A 20,496-nucleotide genomic window follows, 5' to 3' on the forward strand; every position below is an offset into this window, starting at 1 on the left:
TTAATCTAAAGTGAATTCAAACCCATTGCATTCGACTTAGCCTGGTCAGAGCAAAGGTGTATCAGTTTTTGTTTAGATTGCCCTAGGCTCAAAGGCTGCTAGCTGCCACATTTATCACAAAAATTTTTCTCCAGTTGTTTCTTGCCTTTTTATTTTACATATGATGTTCTCTGTTATTTAAAAAATCATTTTTTGAGTAATCTTCTTGAAGAGAGGCATTTTAAAAGATTTTGTATTTGTATCCCAAACAGCTAAAGTAGCTGCTGAGTAATGCTTGTTGAATTGGGATGAATGAGAACAACTTTCTGTGATCAGTGAGTAAATCTTTATTTTAAATGAGTAAGGCACTTTTAATCCAATGAAATGACATATTCTATAAAGTGTTATATTATAATCCATACAGTACACCTAAACACCCACACCAGTAAAAGAATTCCCATGAATCCCCACTTAAATGGGTTTGGATAAAATATTATTTACTTCTGAGAATATTCCAGGTTGCTTACGGGAAAAAATTTTAAAAGCAGCTTTGTAATTGGATATGATAGCTAATACCATTCTAATACTAAGAGTTTTATAATGCATTAGGAATTGTTTTATTTTCAAATAGTTGAAAATCAAAAGAAAATATTAAAGACAGAGCCCTTTTATTCATTCTGGTGTGAACCACAAAGATCATTAAATCCTCTCAGTCCACAGCTATCATTAGATATTTGCATATGTTATTTGGATATTTAATTCCATTATTGCTAATTGCCATAGCAGTAGAATAATAAATGTTCTAGACAAAAGATCTTGTATCAGACATAACTGGGAAACATGCCCATAAATACAGAGGGTGATTGACTTCTCAAGCCTTTCAGGGTTCTTGGAAATGCCATACATCTTCCATAATCTGTGACTGGCGAACCCCAGTCCCTTGTACTGATGTGTGGTGGGTATCTGGTTCCACAGTAACATCCAAAGGACCTTCCTCCAGGTTGGCCAGGGGAGTAGTTACATCAGTGCCAAAGGTATCCGTAAAATCAGCTGTACCCAGAGTCATCCCAGGTTCAGAGGTTGGTGGAGTGCCTTTGAGGGGTCTCTTAATCTGCCCAGCTGGACCTCTCCCCAGCTTAGACATTCTCCCTTTAGGGAAATTCAGGATCCCTCCCTGCACCCAGGGGAAGTCTTCTGGAAGGAAATCTGGATTGTCAAGATTTTCTGGGTTGGCTTCAGCCACGGGGGAGCCTTGGGCACCACCCTCCGCTGCACCAGGGGTTTTGTTGTTGCCAGTTGGTAAGTCATGTTCAAGAGTGAAGTCTCCTCCCGTGGCTGGGTTTGGTGTCATCTCCCCAAAGCCAGATTTCATTCCTGGAAACATGGCACCATAACCCATGGGGGAACCTCTTCCTCCCTGAAAAGAATCAGAGGACAAAGATAATTGTATCACATCCTACCACGCCATGCCTTGGCTAATATTCAATCTGAAGGTCAGGAAATCCACTTGGAAGAGTGCAATAAATGTTGTATTTCAAAGTCTTAGATTCTCTAATAAAGGGCTCTATAAAGCACATTTCCTATCAAACTGGATGGTACATACATTTACAAAAAGCCTGGCAGAGACCATTTAAAAAAATTGGACTGTGAGTTTATCAATATTCCTTACATCCAAGTGAAGAATTTTTGTTATCAATGTAGACTGATAATTTCTTTGTACACAGAGCATTGTTTGGGGGCACTGAGGTTAAGTGACTTGACTACTCAGCGCCCTCCTGTAGAAAATGGGTCAAAAGTGATAAATAATATTATTAGGTAGAGCTCAGGTTTATGCACACAATCAACACATCTGTATATATATGTTAGTTTCTTTGAACAATTATAATGTGTAAACACATTTCTTTTTTAAATTTTTCCTATTTTTTCTTTATGATCTGAAGTTAATGGTGAAAAGGAATTTAACTTTGGATCAATAAACTCCATTTTGATTTTTAAGAAATCTCAAAAAAAAAGTGCTATTAATTTGTTGGGGAAATAGAATGCATAGCAATGTTTATCTGTGAAAAAAACTTTCTCTACCCCAAATCCTAGCTATAATTAGTCACTTAGAGATATAATATACAGCCTGATATCATTCTCTGAACACTATCTTATGTTTCACTTAAGCAGGGGTTTCTTAATAATGAGAAAATTTTTACTCCCAATTATTTCAGATGTTTCTTAAGAAGGAGAAGATTTTTTATTCCTGAATCCTGTTAGTAAAATGCTTTGTTATGGAAAAATACCTTGTTGATGTAGCCTCTCAGAAGAGACTAAGCATTTCCTTTGCTTTTTCTATTTTTGTTAGTACAAAAAAAACTCTTTAGAAAAGTTAGTTTGACCTTATACTCAGAAATACTGATTCTCTCAGTGTTGCTCCCTCACTAGTAAACTATCTTTTTAACTTTAGTGATTATCTTGAAATTTAATTTTGGGGGTCCTCAATAATGTATTCAAATAGATTAAACCAAATAGGCTTAACAACTCAAGCCAAAATTAGGTGATTTTAATTTTTTTGATTCATTGTTTTCTTTTTCTATTACATAGTAATAATAGTTAGCATTTATATAGCTTTAGAGTTCACAAAGCATTTTCATTTGATCCTGCCTAATTTGCATATGACACAAAACAGGGAATCTCTTTTCTAGCATCATATTTTCTCCATTAAATTGTGAGTATCTTGTTATCAAGGACTTGACTATTTTTTGTCTTTGTATTCCCATGTCTTAGCACAGGTCTGGCACCTAGTTGGTGCTTCAAAAATGCTTGTTGACTTGGCCTGTTGACAACCAAGATATATCTTGCTCATTTGGGACATTTTAACTATAGGTATCAAATCATGTAAACCAATGTTTGCAAATTGACAGGAAGACAAACTTTTTTTTTTTTTTTTTTTTTGAGCGATTTTAAATCTTCCCCTTTTTGCTTTGAGCTGCATTGAGACAAATGTTTCCTTTGGTTATGAAGAAAATATCTGAAATCTGAGATCTTTAGGATAAAGGGGGAATTCTAGACATCCATAGCTCCATAGATCTGGAGCACCTGACAGATATAACAACAGGATATCCAATCAAATAGCAACATAAAATCCTTTGTCAGCTTTCTTGGACGTCTGGGTGAACTCTTGTGGGCGGGAGGGAAAACATAGATATACTCCGATAGCTGCAAGTTTGAGGCTTAATAGAAATGAGAACACGGCTGACCATGGTCTGAAGTTCCAAATTGCTGACAAGATTCATCTGAATGTTGACTTAAGGAGGAGGGAATCACTTACCATCATTTCTTCAGAGCTTAGCATGCCAAATCTTCCTGGGGCATTCTGTTCAAAGAAAATAATGAAACAATCTTGTCAGCTGCTCAAGGGATTGATTCTTAGTCACTGAAGAGTGAAGATTGGAAACTATTTCACTTTTGCTTGGACTTTAATATGGAAGTTGTTTAGGTAGACTAGCATAAAGAAGAAGCTCCTTGAGGGCAGGGATAAGCCTCCAACATTTTAACCTCGGTATCCCAGTGCCTCATCTAGTTTAATGATAAGGAATCCTGTCTGCAATGATAAGGAATCACTGCCTGGTGATTTATCTGTAATTCATTGATATAGGGAACTCCCAAGTGAGGGAACTCTATTAATGCAGGTTTACACTTTCTCTCTGGATAGAGAGCAGATACCACTATACAATATAACATATTAATATTTGAATTGATTAACTGATTTATTTTGTACAGTGGCAAATGGAAGTTGAGGAATTATTTGCTGAATGATCTTCTTGAAAAGATTAGAACTCAAAGTTAACTTTTGCCTCATTGTCTCTTCAGACCTAACTTTTTGGGTACTTCTTAATGTAATTATTATATCCTTTTTAATACTTTAGTTGTATGAGTTTATATATTACTCCTTGACTAGCTGTAAGCTCCCCAAGGATAAGAGCCATTTACTTCTGTATTTCCAGTCAAGTACACATAATACTTTGAAATGATTATTTCAATCAGTCAGTCAGTCAACATTTATTAAATACTTAGTATGTGTCAGGTACTTTGCTAAATATCTAATAAATACTTATTGACTGATGAGGCAAGGGACCTTATTTTATATAAACTTTGTATCTCTTTCCATGTCTATCATAGTACTCTCAAAACTACCAGAGTAAAAATTTAATAATAAATGCTTGTTGAATGAGATACTATATTAATAGAAAATTTTATAAGATATAAAATAACACAATTATATACAATAACAATGTCATATAATAATAGATTTTATATACATTTATATATATTAGAATAGATACTATTATAGATATAAATATGATGCATTATATAGAAATAATACAATTATTCAATCAAAATTCATTTATTACCTTAAGGTTTCTGGTGGTTTTACAGACATTTTTATCTTATTCTAGTCTCTCAATAACCTTATAAGGGAATTACTAGAATTCCCTCTAAATAAAACTAGAGTTTTAAAGTGATCTGTCTAGAATCACATAGCTAGTATGTATTTGAATCAGAATTTAAGCTTCCTGACTTCAGATCTTCTTCTCTTAGAAAAACAGACTTTTCTACTTCACTTTGCTGATTAAGACATTCAACAGTTTTCAACAAATGTTGATTATACACCTACTTGGGATGATGTCTCTAGATAACATGTACTTACCAATTGATTTGCTCCATAGGGCATGTAAACCATTCTTGGATAAAGCTAGACATGAATGAAATGGTTGTTAGAAAAGTTTTTTTTTTCCCCCCAAGAAGAGAATGTTAAGCTGTTATGGGCAGAGGACAAACAAACAAAACAAACCACCATCACCAAAACTTACTGGGGCTTTCTCTGTTTTTTGAGTTGGTCCTTCAGCGATCAAACGTCCCATTGGAAACATCTTTACAGAAAGCAGAATAAATATTTAGTGTAACACAACTCTCAAAAATATTTTAAGTTATATAAAATAAATTGCCCAGGATGGAAGCAAGAAAACTAGTCACCCAAAGAAAAATAATTTTGTTTCATTGCAGACTATGGGGGATAAGGGGCTTACATTTAAAACTCTTTACTTTCTCTCTTTCAATAAGAATATATCTTAATAAATTTTGCCATTAAAATGTGTACTTACCGAATGACCCAGGTGACCTGCAAAATTCCTTTCTGGTAGCTGCATCATAAATAAATGTTTAAATTACAGAACAGCCAAAATTCTAATTGAAGGGAATTAAGCATGCAACTAGTCATTCCTGCTTTAAAATATTACTCTTTAGAAAAATTGGAAAGTTTTCCTTATTTTCTCTTTGTCTCTTACATCTAGAATTAAAATTGGAAGGGATCCCAGAAATCATCTCATCATATCCCCTCACTTTGGAATTGAGGAAATAGAGGTCCAGGTCTAAGAGTTACCATTTTCTTTTCTTTCTTTCTTTTTAAAAATTCTTCTTAAAAAACCATTTACATTCAATTCCAAATTTTCTCCCTCCCTCCAACCCCTCTTCACCTTTTGAGATGACAAGAAATATGATGTCCATCTATACACATCAGATTATGTAAAGCATATTTCCGTATTAATAATGTTTCAAAAAATTAAGAAAAATAAAATAAAAAAGTTAAAATCTTATTTTTAAAGATTATTAAAAAGGCTTTTTGACCAGACCCCTAAAAATTCAACTTAATTATGCCTAGAAACAGCATGAGGCAATGGATAAAGATCTGACCTTGGAACCAGGAAGAGCTGAGTTCAATTTCTGTCTGGGTGACTCTGAGCAAGTCACTTCCCTTTGTAGTTCCCCAGCCTATTCTCTAAGATTACAAATTGCATAGAAGCACTGACTTACATTAGTAGAAGGAATGACTTCACATGGGAGTTCACTAAGGAGCATTTTCAAAAGAGAGAATATATGGAATGTACTTTGCAACCTTTGAAGCACTACATGGATATTATTATCATCAAAAATGTAAATATGATACTGAAACTTGACCATTTATTATTATCCTGGTCATAGAATGTGAGAATTGGAAATGATCCTAGAACATCCATTGACTGCCATACTCTAATTTTACCAATGAGTTCCAGGGAGGTACAAGGTCACATGAAGAAGTAACAAACAGAGCCAGAAATAAAAATTTTCTTGTCTCCTGACTTCTCCCTATATTTTCTAGAAGATGCTCTTAAATGATTCATTTCTTCTTTATAGTCAAATGAAGAGACTTGCAGTCTTGGGGAAGATCCTTTGTAACTTTTTGGTGACAAAACTGAGCAGAGAGAACCAGGAGGGGTTTTACTGGGTTACTCTATTGCAACTGAGCTTCTGGAGCTGGAGAAGTTTTTCTTGGACACTTCTGGCACTCACATTCCATCTTCCCACTTGGGGTCGATAGGATGTAGTCTATATCATCACCACCAGGCTCTATGTTGGTACATAATATAGGTAAAAGAGGTCTGGACCCCGAATGAGAACACGCTTAGACTGAGAACCTATCTGTAACGTTCACTAACTATGTGACTTCGGGCAAATGACTTAGTAACGTCCCTGAGTCTCAGTTTCCTCCTCCCTAAAATAGGGCTAATAATACCTTTGCTACTTGTCAAAGGAGATAATAAAGTATATAAAGTGTTTTGCAAACCTGTCACACTCTCTACACAGTGTTGTTGATCTTGACCTGGAGGGGACTTTAGAGGTTGTCTGTTTTGCATTTTTTAAAAATAAAGGCTTTGATTTACTTTTTAAATAAAGGCTGTGATTGCATTGGTGCAATAAACTCCCAGTGAGGAAAATCCCTCTCAGGGCAGATTCTACTGCTGTTATTCAGCTTATTATCTAGGAAACTGCCTAGAAAACTGAGTGAAGTGATTTACCTAAGATAAGTATACAGCCAGTAAGAGTCAAAGGGAGAACTTGAATTCAGTTCTTCCTAACTCCAAGACTCTTTGGCGACTCTTTCTGTGGTATGCTGCTTCTCCCAACCTGCTCCTTGTCTATATCAGGAGATCGACTCAAAGGTTTGACATTTAAAAATGTCAGAATCGGAATTCAATTTTGATTCAGATCCAGCACTCTCTTTGCTACACCAGGTTACTGCTCGTATAAATGGCAAGATTTTGTTTTCATTTTGTTCAAAACTAGGATATACTTGGGGTTGGGAAGTCATAATACTAGTCATAGTACATAGTCATAGTAATAGTATTAATATCTAATAATTAAAAAAAAACTCATTGTGTTCAGGGGTGGTCTCAAGCCATAGCAGTAATATTATTATTATTATTATTAACAAAATAGTTTTAATCCTTTTTTTCTCGGTGGAGTTAAGGTAAAAATGATCTCAAGATAAACAAGACAAGAACTTTTTGAATAATAAACAATGATAAAAAGTTCTTGTCTTGTTCAATGTAGGACAGATAGAAATGTCCCCAGGATCATAGTAATAGTCATAATAAATAATAAAAAATATATCTTGTTCAGTGGCGATCAGATAAAAATATTCCTGGGATAATAAGGATTACAATTATTATTATTTTTTTTAACAAAAATGATTCTCATCTTTGGAGTTCAGATAGAAATGATCTTGGGACAAGTAATGATAATAATATTGATTATTATTAATAATAAAAAGTTCTTATTCAGTGGAGTTCAGATAGAAATAATCTTGGGACAAGTAATAATAATAATTATTATTATTAATAAAAAGGTTCTTATTCAGTGGAAATCAGATAGAAATGCTTCTGGGACAAGCAATAATATTAATATTAATAATAATACCAGATTCCAATTTGTTCAATGGTGTTCAATCATAAATGCTCTTAGGACAAGTTGTTATTAGTATAATTAAATGTCCTTCATGCAGCTTGACAACTATGACACTTTTATGAATGTTATTATTATTACTATAACACTATTATTACAACTACGCACTTTATTATTAGTATTAATAAACTATAGTATTATTACTATTACAGTAGTAATGCACTATTATACAGTACTGTAGTATTATTAGAATTAATGTTATTACTATACATTTTTTCATATTTGTAAACTATAGTATTATTACTGTTACAGCAATAATGTATTACTACAATAGCATTACTATATAATACTCATATTCATATTACTACATTATTATTATTGATATTTTAAAAAGTATTACAGTATTATTGCTATTACAATAGTAGTGCATGACTAACGTATCATTTTATAACAACACTACAGTATTTTTAGTATTAATATTACTATTATACATTTTATTTTTAATATAAATACTATAAATTTTGTTAGTATCATTAGGATTAATATCACTAGAACAATTTTTATAAGTAGTTCTATTAATATACTACTGTTATATGTCACTATTACAATAGTAGTATGTAGCTATAGTTTTATTACTAGATAATACTACAATATTAATATTATTACTACATGCTTTGCTATTGGTATTAATATTACTACTATACATTTGTTAATATTATTAGTATTAATGAACTACTACAGCATTATTACAATAGTAATGCATGACTGAAATATCATTACTATAACAATGCTATAGTATAATTAGTATTGCTAATACTACCACACACTTTATTATTAATGTTAATATATTATTAATTGATATACTACAATTGCTACACAAACCTACAATGTTCTTAGGTTAATATTACTGCTACATGCTTTATTATAAGTATTGCTAATACTAATAAAATTATTGCACTTAATATTAATACTACTAATACTAAAGTTTCACAGTTGTCAGGCTGTATGGAGGAGATATCATTTGCATACTTCAAGATCTATGGTGGTTATTACTTAAATGAATCTTAGGGGCTTGTTTTCCCTTGGCATGTTAACTGCTTTTGAGAGATAGTGTTTGACTGAATAAGGAAATCATGCAATGACCTCGGGTCTCCCTGCCCTGCCCAAAGGCCCCCCAGGCTGCTGGCCCATTGCTCGGTCCTCTGGATGCATGTGGATCTGTCCTTGATGCAGTGGAGGCTGATGTGCCCCGTGCTGGGCAGTGTCCGGTGGTGGACTGGACTGGAGGAAAGGCTTCTGTCCTGGCTTTTGGGGCTGCTGGGAGGGTAGAGGAGGTGGGTGAACCGGCAAGGCATATTCATACTGCAAAGGAAGGAAAATGGAAAAACATGTGAAAGGGGTCAGGGAGGCCAGCTGGGCCAGCATCCAGCCATGGTCCTGGGGCCAGGTGTGAGTTTGGAGTCAGTGTCACTCTTCTCATCCAACTTATTCTCTTTACTCTAGAGTTTTAGTCCACTCTGAAAAGTGCAGTACTACACTGTCTGCTCTCTTGTATGTACCTAGTAATTCATTTCTCCCCCGTTAGAATGTGAGTTCCTTGAGAGCAGGGATATGACTTTGCCTTTCTTTGGATATTTAGCATTTAGAACAGTTCCTGATATGTAGTAAACTCTTAATAAAAGTTTGCCAGCTGACTAACACAATTCAATCCATCAACCAAGATGCATTTATGAAACACCTATTATGACCAGGAGGGCCAACTAGACAGTGAAGTTGATAGAGCACTAAGATTGGAGTCAGGAAGACTCATTTTCCTGAGTTCAAATCCAGCCTTAGCCACTTATTAGTTGTATGACCCTGGGCAAGTAATTTAAACCTGTTTTCTTCAGTTTCTTCATATGTAAAAAAGAGTTGGAGAAGGAAATGGCAAACCATTCTGGTTTCTCTGCCAAGAAAACCCCAAATAGGGTCATGAAGAGTAAGAAATGACTGAAACAACAGAACAACAAATGAACAGGCACTGTGCTAGATGCTGGGGGAACAAATATAATTGGTGTAGAGTGCCCCTTAGTAAAATTTGGCCTCTGCATAGGAAGCTATCGATCCACTCATCTGTCTATTTATCTATCTTTCTTTTTTTTTCTACACTATACTTTCTACACTATTACAATTGCTACACAATACTACAAAGTTCTTAGGTTACTATTACTACTACATGCTTTATTATAAGTATTGCTAATACTAATAAAATTATAGCATTTAATGTTAATACTACTACTACTAAAGTTTCACAGTGATCAGGCTATATAAAGGAGATATCATTTGCATACTTCAAGTTCTATGGTGGTTATTACTTAAATGAATCTCAGGGGCTTGTTTTCTTTCTCTCTTTCTGTATGACATAACATGTCTATATCATCTATTTAAATTACAAAAAATTATAAAAAAATTTATTCAGAATTTAATAAACATCAAATTAAATGAACATTTTTATTTTCAAAGTTGCGCCAAAAAAGGGTTATACATGAAGCTAACTCTATTACAAACACTTTTGAAATACACAATAAATTCAACATGTAACTTTCAAAACTGTCCTGCTTGTCTACATTTACTTCCGTTCTCTTCTACATATGAAAAAAAAATGCTTTAATGATCCTCTTAGCTACCTCTTCTCTGGATTCCCATATATACCTTCTTCATTCTCATTAAAAAAAGAAAAAGAAAATTGAGACTTTTGTGACAAAAACATCTGGTTCTACATAGATTCTCATATTGGATTCCTGTTTAAAAGATCTTTATTTTTACTCCTGAAGAATCTATAGTGATTCCTTTCTGCCTACTGGATAAATCTAAGCTCCTTAATCTGGTATTCTAAATTCTCCATGATTTTAAACTCATAGATTGTGAAGTAGAAGGGAACTCAGAGGTATTTACTTCAAGCCCTGACTTTTGTAGTTAAAGAAACTGAAATTCAGAGAAAAGTGACTTGGTCAAAATCACACAGCAAATGGCAGGACAAGGATTCATCCCAATCCCACATTATTTCTACTCTATCATAATATTATTATATTCTATCAGTACTTGGTAAGGATGTTTTTGTTTAATTCTTTTCAGTCGTGTCCAGCTCTCCATGACCCCATTTGGGGTTTTCTTTGCAAAGATACTGGATTGGTTTGTCATTTCCTTCTCCAGCCATTTTAAGGAAACTAAGACAAGCAGGGTTAAGTGCTTTCCCAGATTCACACAGCTAGTAAGTATCTGAGGCTAGATTTGAACTCAGGAAAATGAATCTTCCTGACTCCAAGTCTGGCACTCTATGTATTATGATACCATCCAGATGCCCCTCTAGCTCTTTCTGTTTATCAGACATTTAGTTGCAGTGTTGAAGGGATGACCTTGAGGATTGGTATAGAAAAGGAATGGAAGGAAGGAGCTCACCTGTTGAGTCTCATGTTCTCTTTGCTGCATCCATGGGAAAGATGAGTGAGGTGGAAGGAGTCCATGCATCCACAAAGGGTTAAATTGTTTACCAAAGCCAAATCTAGAGAACTAAGAGGGACATGAGGTAGAGAAAAGGACATTATTTTATTTCTGCAGTAATAACAGCTAGCACTTATAGACTGCTTTACAAATATTACTTTATTTTGTTCTTATATTAATACTGAGAAATAGATACTATTTTATAGAAACACATCTTCCTCATTTTACAGAGGAAGAAACTGAGGCAGATAAAGGTTAAGTCACAAGGTTATATAGCTAATAAGTGTCTGAAGCTGTATTTGAATTTGATCTTTTTGACTCCAAGCCTAGAAGACCATAGGAAGGCTGAAAATATAGTTAAAATTGAACTATTTAAACATCAGAATTTATGTATCCCTTAATTAGAGGCAGCATGAATAGTCAGCATTTATACAGTACTTTACGGTTTATAAAATGCTTTACATTTACTATTTTATGGGATCTATTTATCTTTCTGGGTCCCAGGTAACTCTGATTATTATAAGTTATAAGCTACTGTGATTTGTTTATGAAGCTGTTTCTTCATTTAGAATATCAAAAACCTGGACCACATTTATATTCAAAATTATTTGTTAAATAGTTATTTTTACTAATAATATTTGGCTCAACAATATAGTCATCTCCAGATATGCGACCCTTCCTAACCCTTCTCTCCCGCAACCTCCATTAGCCTTTCTATGCAACAACAACAACAAAATAATTAAGCCAACCAAATGAGCCCAGTGCTTGAGCCTAAGAGCACTTATGATTTTCTGTACCCATCATCCTCCAGGAGAAGTGCTTCTTTGATTCCTCTCTGAAACCGATTAGTCATATCATTTCTCAACTAAATTGTTATTTTCAATGACTGCTCAAATACTTTAGTAAATAACTGCTTGATAGTGAAATTTCCCTGTTTGGCCAAGATCTAGTTTTTCAAATGCCCATTTGTTTTAGCTGATGATGTAAGAGAGAGGACATAAAAGAAGATTCCTTAGAGTTTTTTTCTTTTTGTGAATTTAGGTGATCTTATTTGATGATCTATATTTATAACATTTACAGAACTTCTGTTAACAACCACAGTATTGCTACAACTAATAGTTAGAGGGAACATTTAAAAACAGTTACCTGAGAAAGCAGGTTTAGTCCATTCAGATTTCCCAACTGTCTCATTGTCTATTAAGGAGAAGAAGAGTTAGAATCTATTTGCTCTGTTTTCTGTTTATTATGTTTTTTGTACATTGTCATCAAACTGAAAGCAAACCAAATAATAATTTGATTTATAATAAGAACCAAAAAGAGTTCCAAGACACAAGATTTGCAATAGTCACTACTTTAGTTCTTGCTTATGTATCTTATGCAGATTTTTATTCTTTACTAGAGGGACAAAAATACTTTAAGTGAAAATGTATTGAAATATTTTAAGTAGAAATACATTCACTTGAGGAAATTTTATATATTTATGCTTCCTCAGGTAGTTAAAAAAATTACATGTCCTCTCACTTTCTGAAATTCATCTTGAACATAGGAAAAAACCCATTAGAAATAAAACACATTAGCCTGTTTTTACTTCAAAACAGCCACTACCTAGTCTTCAACTAAATAGTTTGCCCAAATATTTTACAAACCAGGACCAATTCTCTCATTCTCAGAAATTACACACGGAAAGATAGGATATGTATGCTAATAATGTTAATAATAAATTTCATTAGTTAACAGACACTTAAAAAGTACCTAATATGTGTCATTACTCTGGTAAGATCTGTTCTAAGATATATCTGTTCTAAGTAAGTTATCCTAGTCAGTATTCACAAATATATTGGGAGAGAGTTACTATTATTATTATTATCATCATTTTACAGATGAGGAAACTGGAGCACACAGAGGTTGGGACCTGGTCAGGGTCAGAAAAGTGCCTTAATCTATAATGAACTGACCTCAAAGCCAGGAAGCCTGGACTCAAGTTCCATCTCTTGACATGGACTGAATGTGTAATCATGGGAAAGCCTCTTTAACCTCTTGGTATTCCCACTATCAGTCTCTTGGATTGAAAATTTGGAGACGGTATCAGCTAACTGTCTTGGCAGAGAGAGACTTTATCTCCTTAAACCATGTCATGTCAAATATTTAACTAACCCCGTATTCCATAAACTCAAATTTTATCCAAAGACTACCACCAGAATATGACATAGCATGTAATCTGTACTTATAGTATAGTTTTGATGCCAAATATGAGAGTTTTTAGAGACAATGAATTTTATGAAGATTAAGTTTTGTTTACAACTGTTTTAAAAATGTGTAAGATGTAGTAGAAAAAAGCAAAGTGCAATTTCTCCCTGTCTCCCTCCTCTTTCTGTTTCTCTCCTCTGTCTCTTTCTCTCTTTTCTCTATCTCTCTTTCTTGATCTCTTCCCTGATCTTTCTCTTTTCTTCTCTCTCTCTCTCTCTCTCTCTCTCTCTCTCTCTCTCTCTCTCTCTCTCTCTCTCTTAACTCTCTGTCTCTTTGACTGTCTTTCTCTCCATGAGAGACAGTTTAGTACAGTTGGAAATCTCTTGGTGGGATCCAGATTAAGTCCTCACCTGTAACTTAATATCTTTGGAACTTTAGATAAGCCCCTTAACCCTTCTTTAAGTGTCTTCAATTGAAAAAAATGTGGAGTTCCACTAGATACCTCTGGGCTTCCTTTTAGCTGTAAATCTATGAAACTCTGTGCCAGGTTAACTGTTTAAAGGGTCTGTTCACATTTACAAGGCACTTGAAGTTCAATCATCAGAACCATTTTGGTTCATTGGTTATTAAAAATAAGTCGGTGACTTTTGTTCATACTTTCAGGCTGTAAAAATATGGGACTGGCAGAGAATGCTCTTAGAAAGGTTACCCATTTCTTTCCAGGCTATTCAAGAGACAAATAAACAGATCAAGAGACAGATTTGAGGCAATAGCCCCATCTATTGATTATATTTCTCAGGGAGTAGACAAACAACTTTAGATTTTGGTTAAAAACACGTGGTGAATTTGTTCCAGGTTTCTCCGCTGAGAAACAGAACAGTTTAAATGCAATGTAAACTCTAAAAATATATACCTCAAGGCTTAAGCTCCCCAGTCCAGTTGCTGCGGCTTGCTGAGGAAATACCTGAAATGAGACAAAAGTCATTGAATTTAACCTTTGTGGCTGAAGGATGAAGAGCTATCAAGGGATTGGATACCAGCAAGAAGAGATGAAGATTGATGAAGGTGAGAATTCTTGGAACCTTTCCTTATCATTTTCTTCTAACTCCAACTGCCCTTCCTATCTACTTTGGATTTAAAATATTTTGTATTTATTCCTTTCATATTCATTCTGAATATATTTGTATATGTACCGGTCTTCCTTATTTGATTATAAACTCCTTGGGAGTAAGGATTGATTACTTCTCTGTATTTGAAAGCATAGCACCATCTACAATATCTAGTATATAGTAAGTGCTTAATAAATGCTAGTTGATCGATATAAGGAATTTCTAAAAGATTTTAGCATTTTAATATAATTTCATATTTATACAAAATTTTTATATAATTTAACAAAATTACATACGTATTTTATATAATTTTATACTTTTTAAAGGTGCAAATCATACTTATCCTAGAATTTTTTTGCCTAGAGTTAAATTTATTTCAGTGAAACAAATGAAATTGGAAAACAAGGGGAAATGAGAAAAATGGAAAATAGAAAAATGGAAACATAGACATGATACATTAGAAAGTGGGTTGGGGTGGACTTGGGTTTGAATCCTGATTCTTGTACTATTTAGGTGACTTTGGTCAAGTACTCTTTTCTTTATAAAATTAGGGACTTGGATTGAATGATCCCCAAGGTTCTAAGTCTATGACAGAAGGAAATAAAGGGGACATGATGTGAGGGATTTTTTATTTTTCTTCAGCATGGTTGCATAATGACTAGAATGCTAGCCTTCATGATATAGAAACTTATAAGCTGTGTGACCCTATGCAAGTCACTTATCCTTTATCTGCCTCAATTTATTTATCTGTAAAATGGAGATAGCAATGTCATCTACCTTCCAGAGCTATTGTGAGGATCAAATGAGATAATAATTGTAAAGTATCAGCACAGTATCTGGCACATAGTAAAGACCTTGTTAGCCATTATTATAGCTAGGTGGTACAGTAGATGGAGTGCTGGACCTAGAATAAGAAAGACTCATCTTCTTGAGTTCAAATCTGGCCTCAGATACTTCCTAGCTGTGTGACCATGGGAAAATCACTTAATCCTGTTTGTCTTAGTTCCCTCATCTGTAAAATGAGCTGGAGAAAGGAATGGTAAATCATTCCAGTATATTTTCCACAAGAATCCCAAATGGAGTCATGAAGAGTTAGACATGACTGAAAATTATTGAACACCGTCATCATCATCATCATCATCATCATTATTTGTGAAATGTTTAGCCCAATGCCTGGCATATGGTAGGTGACATATAAATGCTCATTCCTTTCCCTTTTCCTCTCCTATTTTGTGAATATAATTAGAGTCTAATTATACTAGTTAACATAATTAAATTATAATATAGTAATACTGATATATTTAGTACCAACAATAGTAGTATAACTAATTATATTTAAATATATTTGCTCAAATTTGTCATATTTTTTCAAAATGATTCTTTACTTCAATTAAAATTGTTTTCTGAGTCAAGTTATTTCATTGTACTGTTCATTTAAGAGTGGTTTTATTGAATATTAATTCAGAGAGGTTGGTGCAAGGACTTCTTACATTCATCCACTTAGAAAGTGCAGGGATTTGGAGAAGAGCTCAAAGTGAACCAACTTACCTGTTTTATTGGCACTGCAAAACATGTTCCCAAAAGGCACAGCATTAGTAGCAAGTCCTTCATTTTAAAAAGTGATTTCTGGAAGAGAATTAGGTTGAGAGATTGCGATCAGTCTAGTCTAGCTTTGGATTTAGTCTTATTAAAAATCGGCTTACCCAGGACTCTATTAATACTCTGACAAGTAATCAGTTGAAACTTGAACGGTTCAATCTTAATGTCCAAATGATGAATTTGATTTTGAAAAAAAGATAGAATGAACAGAGAAATTCAGTCTAAACTGTTGAACTATTTGTATAAAGCCCAAATAAACCAAGGGAATCATCTAACAGCATCAGCCTTTTTGATCACCACTGGTATAGGTCTCATTTAGTATAAAGAATATCTTGGTGCAACATATGATGATGGCTTGGTTAATTCCTTCCACAGGAATGTACCAATGGTGTACTAAGCAACTCGCTTGCCAAGAGGCATCTTCACATTACAGGAAAATAAATTATAAAACACAAATGAGTTATAGATATAACAATAAAATACATGAACAAAGATATTAGGCCAAATTTGTGTTGCATTTGGTACTCTAGATTCTTTCTAGCTCTGGCTGTCTGATCCTTAGAATTCGTAAAGAGTTATACTGGCAAGGGAGCCATTTGTTTTTTTAATAATATTCTTAAGTAGAGACTGTTACCAATGCCGAATCTTGTCTTGCTGTCCTGTTGGAATGGGCAAAATCATGATTGATAATATTAATAATTCTTGGACTCCTCATACAATGACCATAATTCCCTTTTATAAAAATTGTCCTAAGGCCATAGAAGCTATTCCCCACACACACTTGGAAACTAACAAAACCCATTTATTTACCTTCACTGCTGGCTTGTACCTTGTTCCCAGAACCTGGAGATACCAGTTAAGAGACCTCTAGGAAAAGAAGAATTAAAAGTTTTTCAGATCATCTGGGCCTCTGTCTCACTTTGTCTCTTTCAGAGGGAGAATAGAAACCTGTATTTAAAGTAGCAGTCCACCAATGAACTTGAAGCAAAAAGGGTGAGAAGGCTCTCCTTCAATTAGTACCCACACCCTCTCATTGCATGCAAGGTTCTGGCCCATACAGTCTCATTATTTTTAATTATCTCTCAGCCCCTATGTTTATTTGAAAAATAAAGTCAAGAAGAAAGTCAGTGAATAACAGACATTTGCACTTGGGCTCTGAACACAATCATTTTGGAAAGCTGGGGGAATCTGTGCTAAATGAGTCCAGGAGAAGCTATTGTCCATTCTGGCTATTTTCAGTAGAATGCCAAAGCCCAAGACTTGGGCCACCTAGAAGTTGCTATTGAAATGAGTGCTGGTTCCATCTCAGAGAATTGTTATTTCAGCAACATTTGAATTCAAAACAAAGGACACTAAATATTATTCATTCATCTTTTGAATTTTTTGCTTTTTAATCTTTTTAATTAACATTGTCACTAATTTACATCAATCAGTCAATAAACATTTATTAAGCCAGGCATGGTGCTAAACGTTGGGAATACCAAAAGAGACATAAGACCACCTCTTAATTAAATTGACATTAAATCAAACATTTATTTTTCTCTCTTTTCCAAGTTCCCTCTCTACACTGGGAAAAAACAAAGGAAAACCAAACATTTCTAAAATAAGCTTAGTCGAGCAAAATCACTTCCCATATTGGCTATGTCCAAAAATATTGGCTCAATTTGGATCTTGAATCTACTATCTTTCTGTTTTGGATTGGAGAGCTTGCATTATTACTGATTCCTGGAATTATGTGCCTATTTTCTTCCTACTCTGGCTTAGTAGGATGTGCTAGGCAAGAATAGACAGATTAGTACTTGAGATGGGATTCATATCCTTCCTTTCCTCCATCTCCAAATATTTAAAGGACATTTTTATATCAGTTTTGATAACAGTACCCATTAATATAGTGATTTTAGAACTAAAAAGATATTTCTTGTATAGTAAGTGATGCCAAAAATCATGATTGCTGTTGTTTAGTCATGTTTCACTCTTTGGGACTCCATTTTGGGGTTTTCTTGTCAAAGATATTGGAATGATTTGTCATTTCCTTCTGCAGCTCATTTTACACATGAGGAAACTGAGGCAAACAAATTTAAGGAAACTCACAAAAATGAGCCTTCTTGATTCCAGACTTGCATTCTCTTCACTGCCCCACCTAGCTAGTCCCATCCTTGAGAATACTGAGTCTCAGAGAAAGAAAATCACTTGTTCAGAATTACATAGTCAGATTTTAAATCTGAGACTTTCTAGACTCTTGATCAACCAACCCATTGATTGATCAATTAATCAACAAGCATCTATTAAATGCTTAATTTGTTCAAGACCTGACACAGTCAAAGGTGAAATAGATACAGAAGAATGGAATAAACAATTCTCCAGAAGTTTACAGTCTAACAGGAGAGATAATGCATGCATATTGGAAAAAAACATGTACATATTTAAATATAACTAGAATGAATATACATATATTCTTAAGTATAAAGTAAATATAAGGTCACTAAACACAAAATAATGAGGGAGGGCATTAGCATTTGAGGGGATCAAGAAAAGCTTTGGGTAGAAAGTGATATTGAGATTAAGACATGGAGAGAGAGGATTTTTTTTATGATCGAGGTGAAAAGGGGGCACATTGTGAGCATGAAATACAGTCATTCCATAGGAATGGAGACGGGAGATGAATGTAAAAAATTGAGAAAATGTCATTTTGGCTGGAGTATAGAGTGAAGGAGGAGGTTCTTCTTATCCTCAGGCAATAGGGCTGGCTAGTTGAGTTATGGACAAGTTGTGAAGGGCTTTAAAAGTCAAATAGAAGAGTTTTAGGAGTCTTAGAGAACCACAGACATTTACTGTGTGGAAATGTAATATGGTCCTGTACTTAAGAAAAACAACAAACAAAAGTGTGGAGGATGGGCTGGAATAAAGAGAGATTTGAATCAAGAGACCAATCAAGAAGTCATTGTAATAATCTAGATGAGAGGTGATGAGGGTCTAAATTAAAGTAGTAGTTGAATGAACAAAAACAGAGAGTCAGATACAAGAAATGTCATGTAAATAGAAACAACAAAATTTGGTGACTGGATATGCAAGGCTAGAAAAGTGAAAAATTGAGGGTAATGTCAAGTTATGAGTTTGGATGACTGGAAGGACAATGATGTCTTTGATTAAAAAAAAAATAGGGAAGTTTAAAAGCAGAGTGGGTTTTGGATAGATGAGTTCTATTTTGAACGTATTTTATTTGAGATGTCTTGGACACAGAGTGTGTGTGTGAGAGAGAGAGGCAGAGACACACACAGAGACAGAGAGACAGAAATAGAGAAAAAAAAATACACGCACACACACAGAGACAGACAGACAGACAGATACACACACACAGAGAAAGGATAAAGCTTTGCAATTATGGAATGTGTTGTGGATGATGGACCAGCAACAGAGACAGAGAGGGAGTCGATTATGGAGGTAGGAAGAGAATCAGGAGAGAGTATCATTAAAATTCAGAGAAGAGAAAGTATTCAATTGATTTAAAGTGTTAAATGAAGCACAGAGACAGAGAAAAATTAAACCCTAAAAAAGACCACCAGATCTTGTAATTAAAAGATTGTTGATAACAGCAAATATTAGATTCATAAGGTTGGAACTCAGGCTGCAAGGGGTTTGAGGAGTGATGGAAAAGAGAGGAAGTGGAGGCAATAACAATAGACAGCATTTTCTAGGAGTTTGCAAAGGGAAGAAAAATATCGGGTGATAATTTGAAGGTAGGGTGTAGTGAAGGTTTTCTTTAAAGAAGGGAGACCTGGGCCTGCCTGTAGGAAAAAGGGAAGGCTTTAACAGACCCTGGTAGTAAATGGGCTGATATGAATATGACCTTTTCTATAACACAAATGAAAATACAGGAATACAGAGAAACAGATCGAAAAATCAATCAATAAAGATTTAGATGTTTACTATGTGTTAAGTACTATGTTGAGCACTGCTCAATCCCCTCTCTCAAGGAGGGATTACAATCTAATGTGAGAAGTATACAAACAGTTATGCACAAGCAAGATATAAATGGGATAAATTAGAAATAATCAGTGGGGGAAAGCTACCTAGCATTAAGGGGAATTGAGAAAGGCTTTCTTGTAGAACTTGAGCTTTTAGCTAGAAGGAAGATAGAGAATGCAGAAGAGAATTCCAGGCATCTAGGGCAGGGCAATGAAAATTCATGGTGTCAGAAAATGGGGTTTCTTGTTTTAGAAAGAGCCAAGAGGTTAATATAACTCCTTCCCAGAATGTGTAAAGTGGAGTAAAGTGTAATGAAACTGGAAAAGTAGGAAGAGGCCAGGTTATGAAGGGCTTTGGATGCCAAACAAAGGATTTTTATTTTATCCTAGAAATAATAGGAAGTTACTGGATT

At 34.3% G+C, this 20,496-nt stretch overlaps 1 protein-coding gene across 2 annotated transcripts; it reads right to left on the reverse strand.

The window, feature by feature from the left end:
- Positions 1-338: 338 nt before the first annotated feature.
- AMBN (ameloblastin) lies at positions 339-17,031 on the reverse strand. 2 transcript variants are annotated; one of them, XM_031942256.1, is made up of 11 exons: positions 16,929-17,031; positions 16,068-16,145; positions 14,324-14,374; positions 12,370-12,417; positions 11,182-11,292; positions 8,887-9,105; positions 5,127-5,165; positions 4,836-4,895; positions 4,673-4,717; positions 3,293-3,337; positions 339-1,396 (listed from the first exon to the last, which is right to left on the reverse strand). In XM_031942256.1, exons 2-11 carry the CDS (start codon positions 16,128-16,130, stop codon positions 860-862), a joined length of 1,218 nt encoding a protein of 405 aa, XP_031798116.1. In that variant the 5' UTR covers positions 16,131-16,145; positions 16,929-17,031; the 3' UTR covers positions 339-859. The 2 variants fall into 2 exon arrangements, with proteins under 2 accessions (XP_031798116.1, XP_031798117.1); XM_031942257.1 differs by lacking the exon at positions 5,127-5,165.
- Positions 17,032-20,496: the final 3,465 nt, after the last annotated feature.

This window comes from Sarcophilus harrisii, chromosome 6, assembly GCF_902635505.1.
Source record: "Sarcophilus harrisii chromosome 6, mSarHar1.11, whole genome shotgun sequence".
Taxonomy (NCBI): domain Eukaryota; kingdom Metazoa; phylum Chordata; class Mammalia; order Dasyuromorphia; family Dasyuridae; genus Sarcophilus; species Sarcophilus harrisii.

Bases quoted from the DNA above. Each gene is read 5' to 3' on its own strand.
- AMBN (XM_031942256.1), bottom strand. From the start codon at position 16,130: ATGAAGGACTTGCTACTAATGCTGTGCCTTTTGGGAACATGTTTTGCA. The intron at 4,896-5,126 runs GTAAGTACACAT...CTTTCTGTAAAG, and splicing joins CAGGTCACCTGGGTCATTCG to ATGTTTCCAATGGGACGTTT. The intron at 4,718-4,835 runs GTAAGTTTTGGT...ATTCATGTCTAG, and splicing joins AAAAAACAGAGAAAGCCCCA to CTTTATCCAAGAATGGTTTA.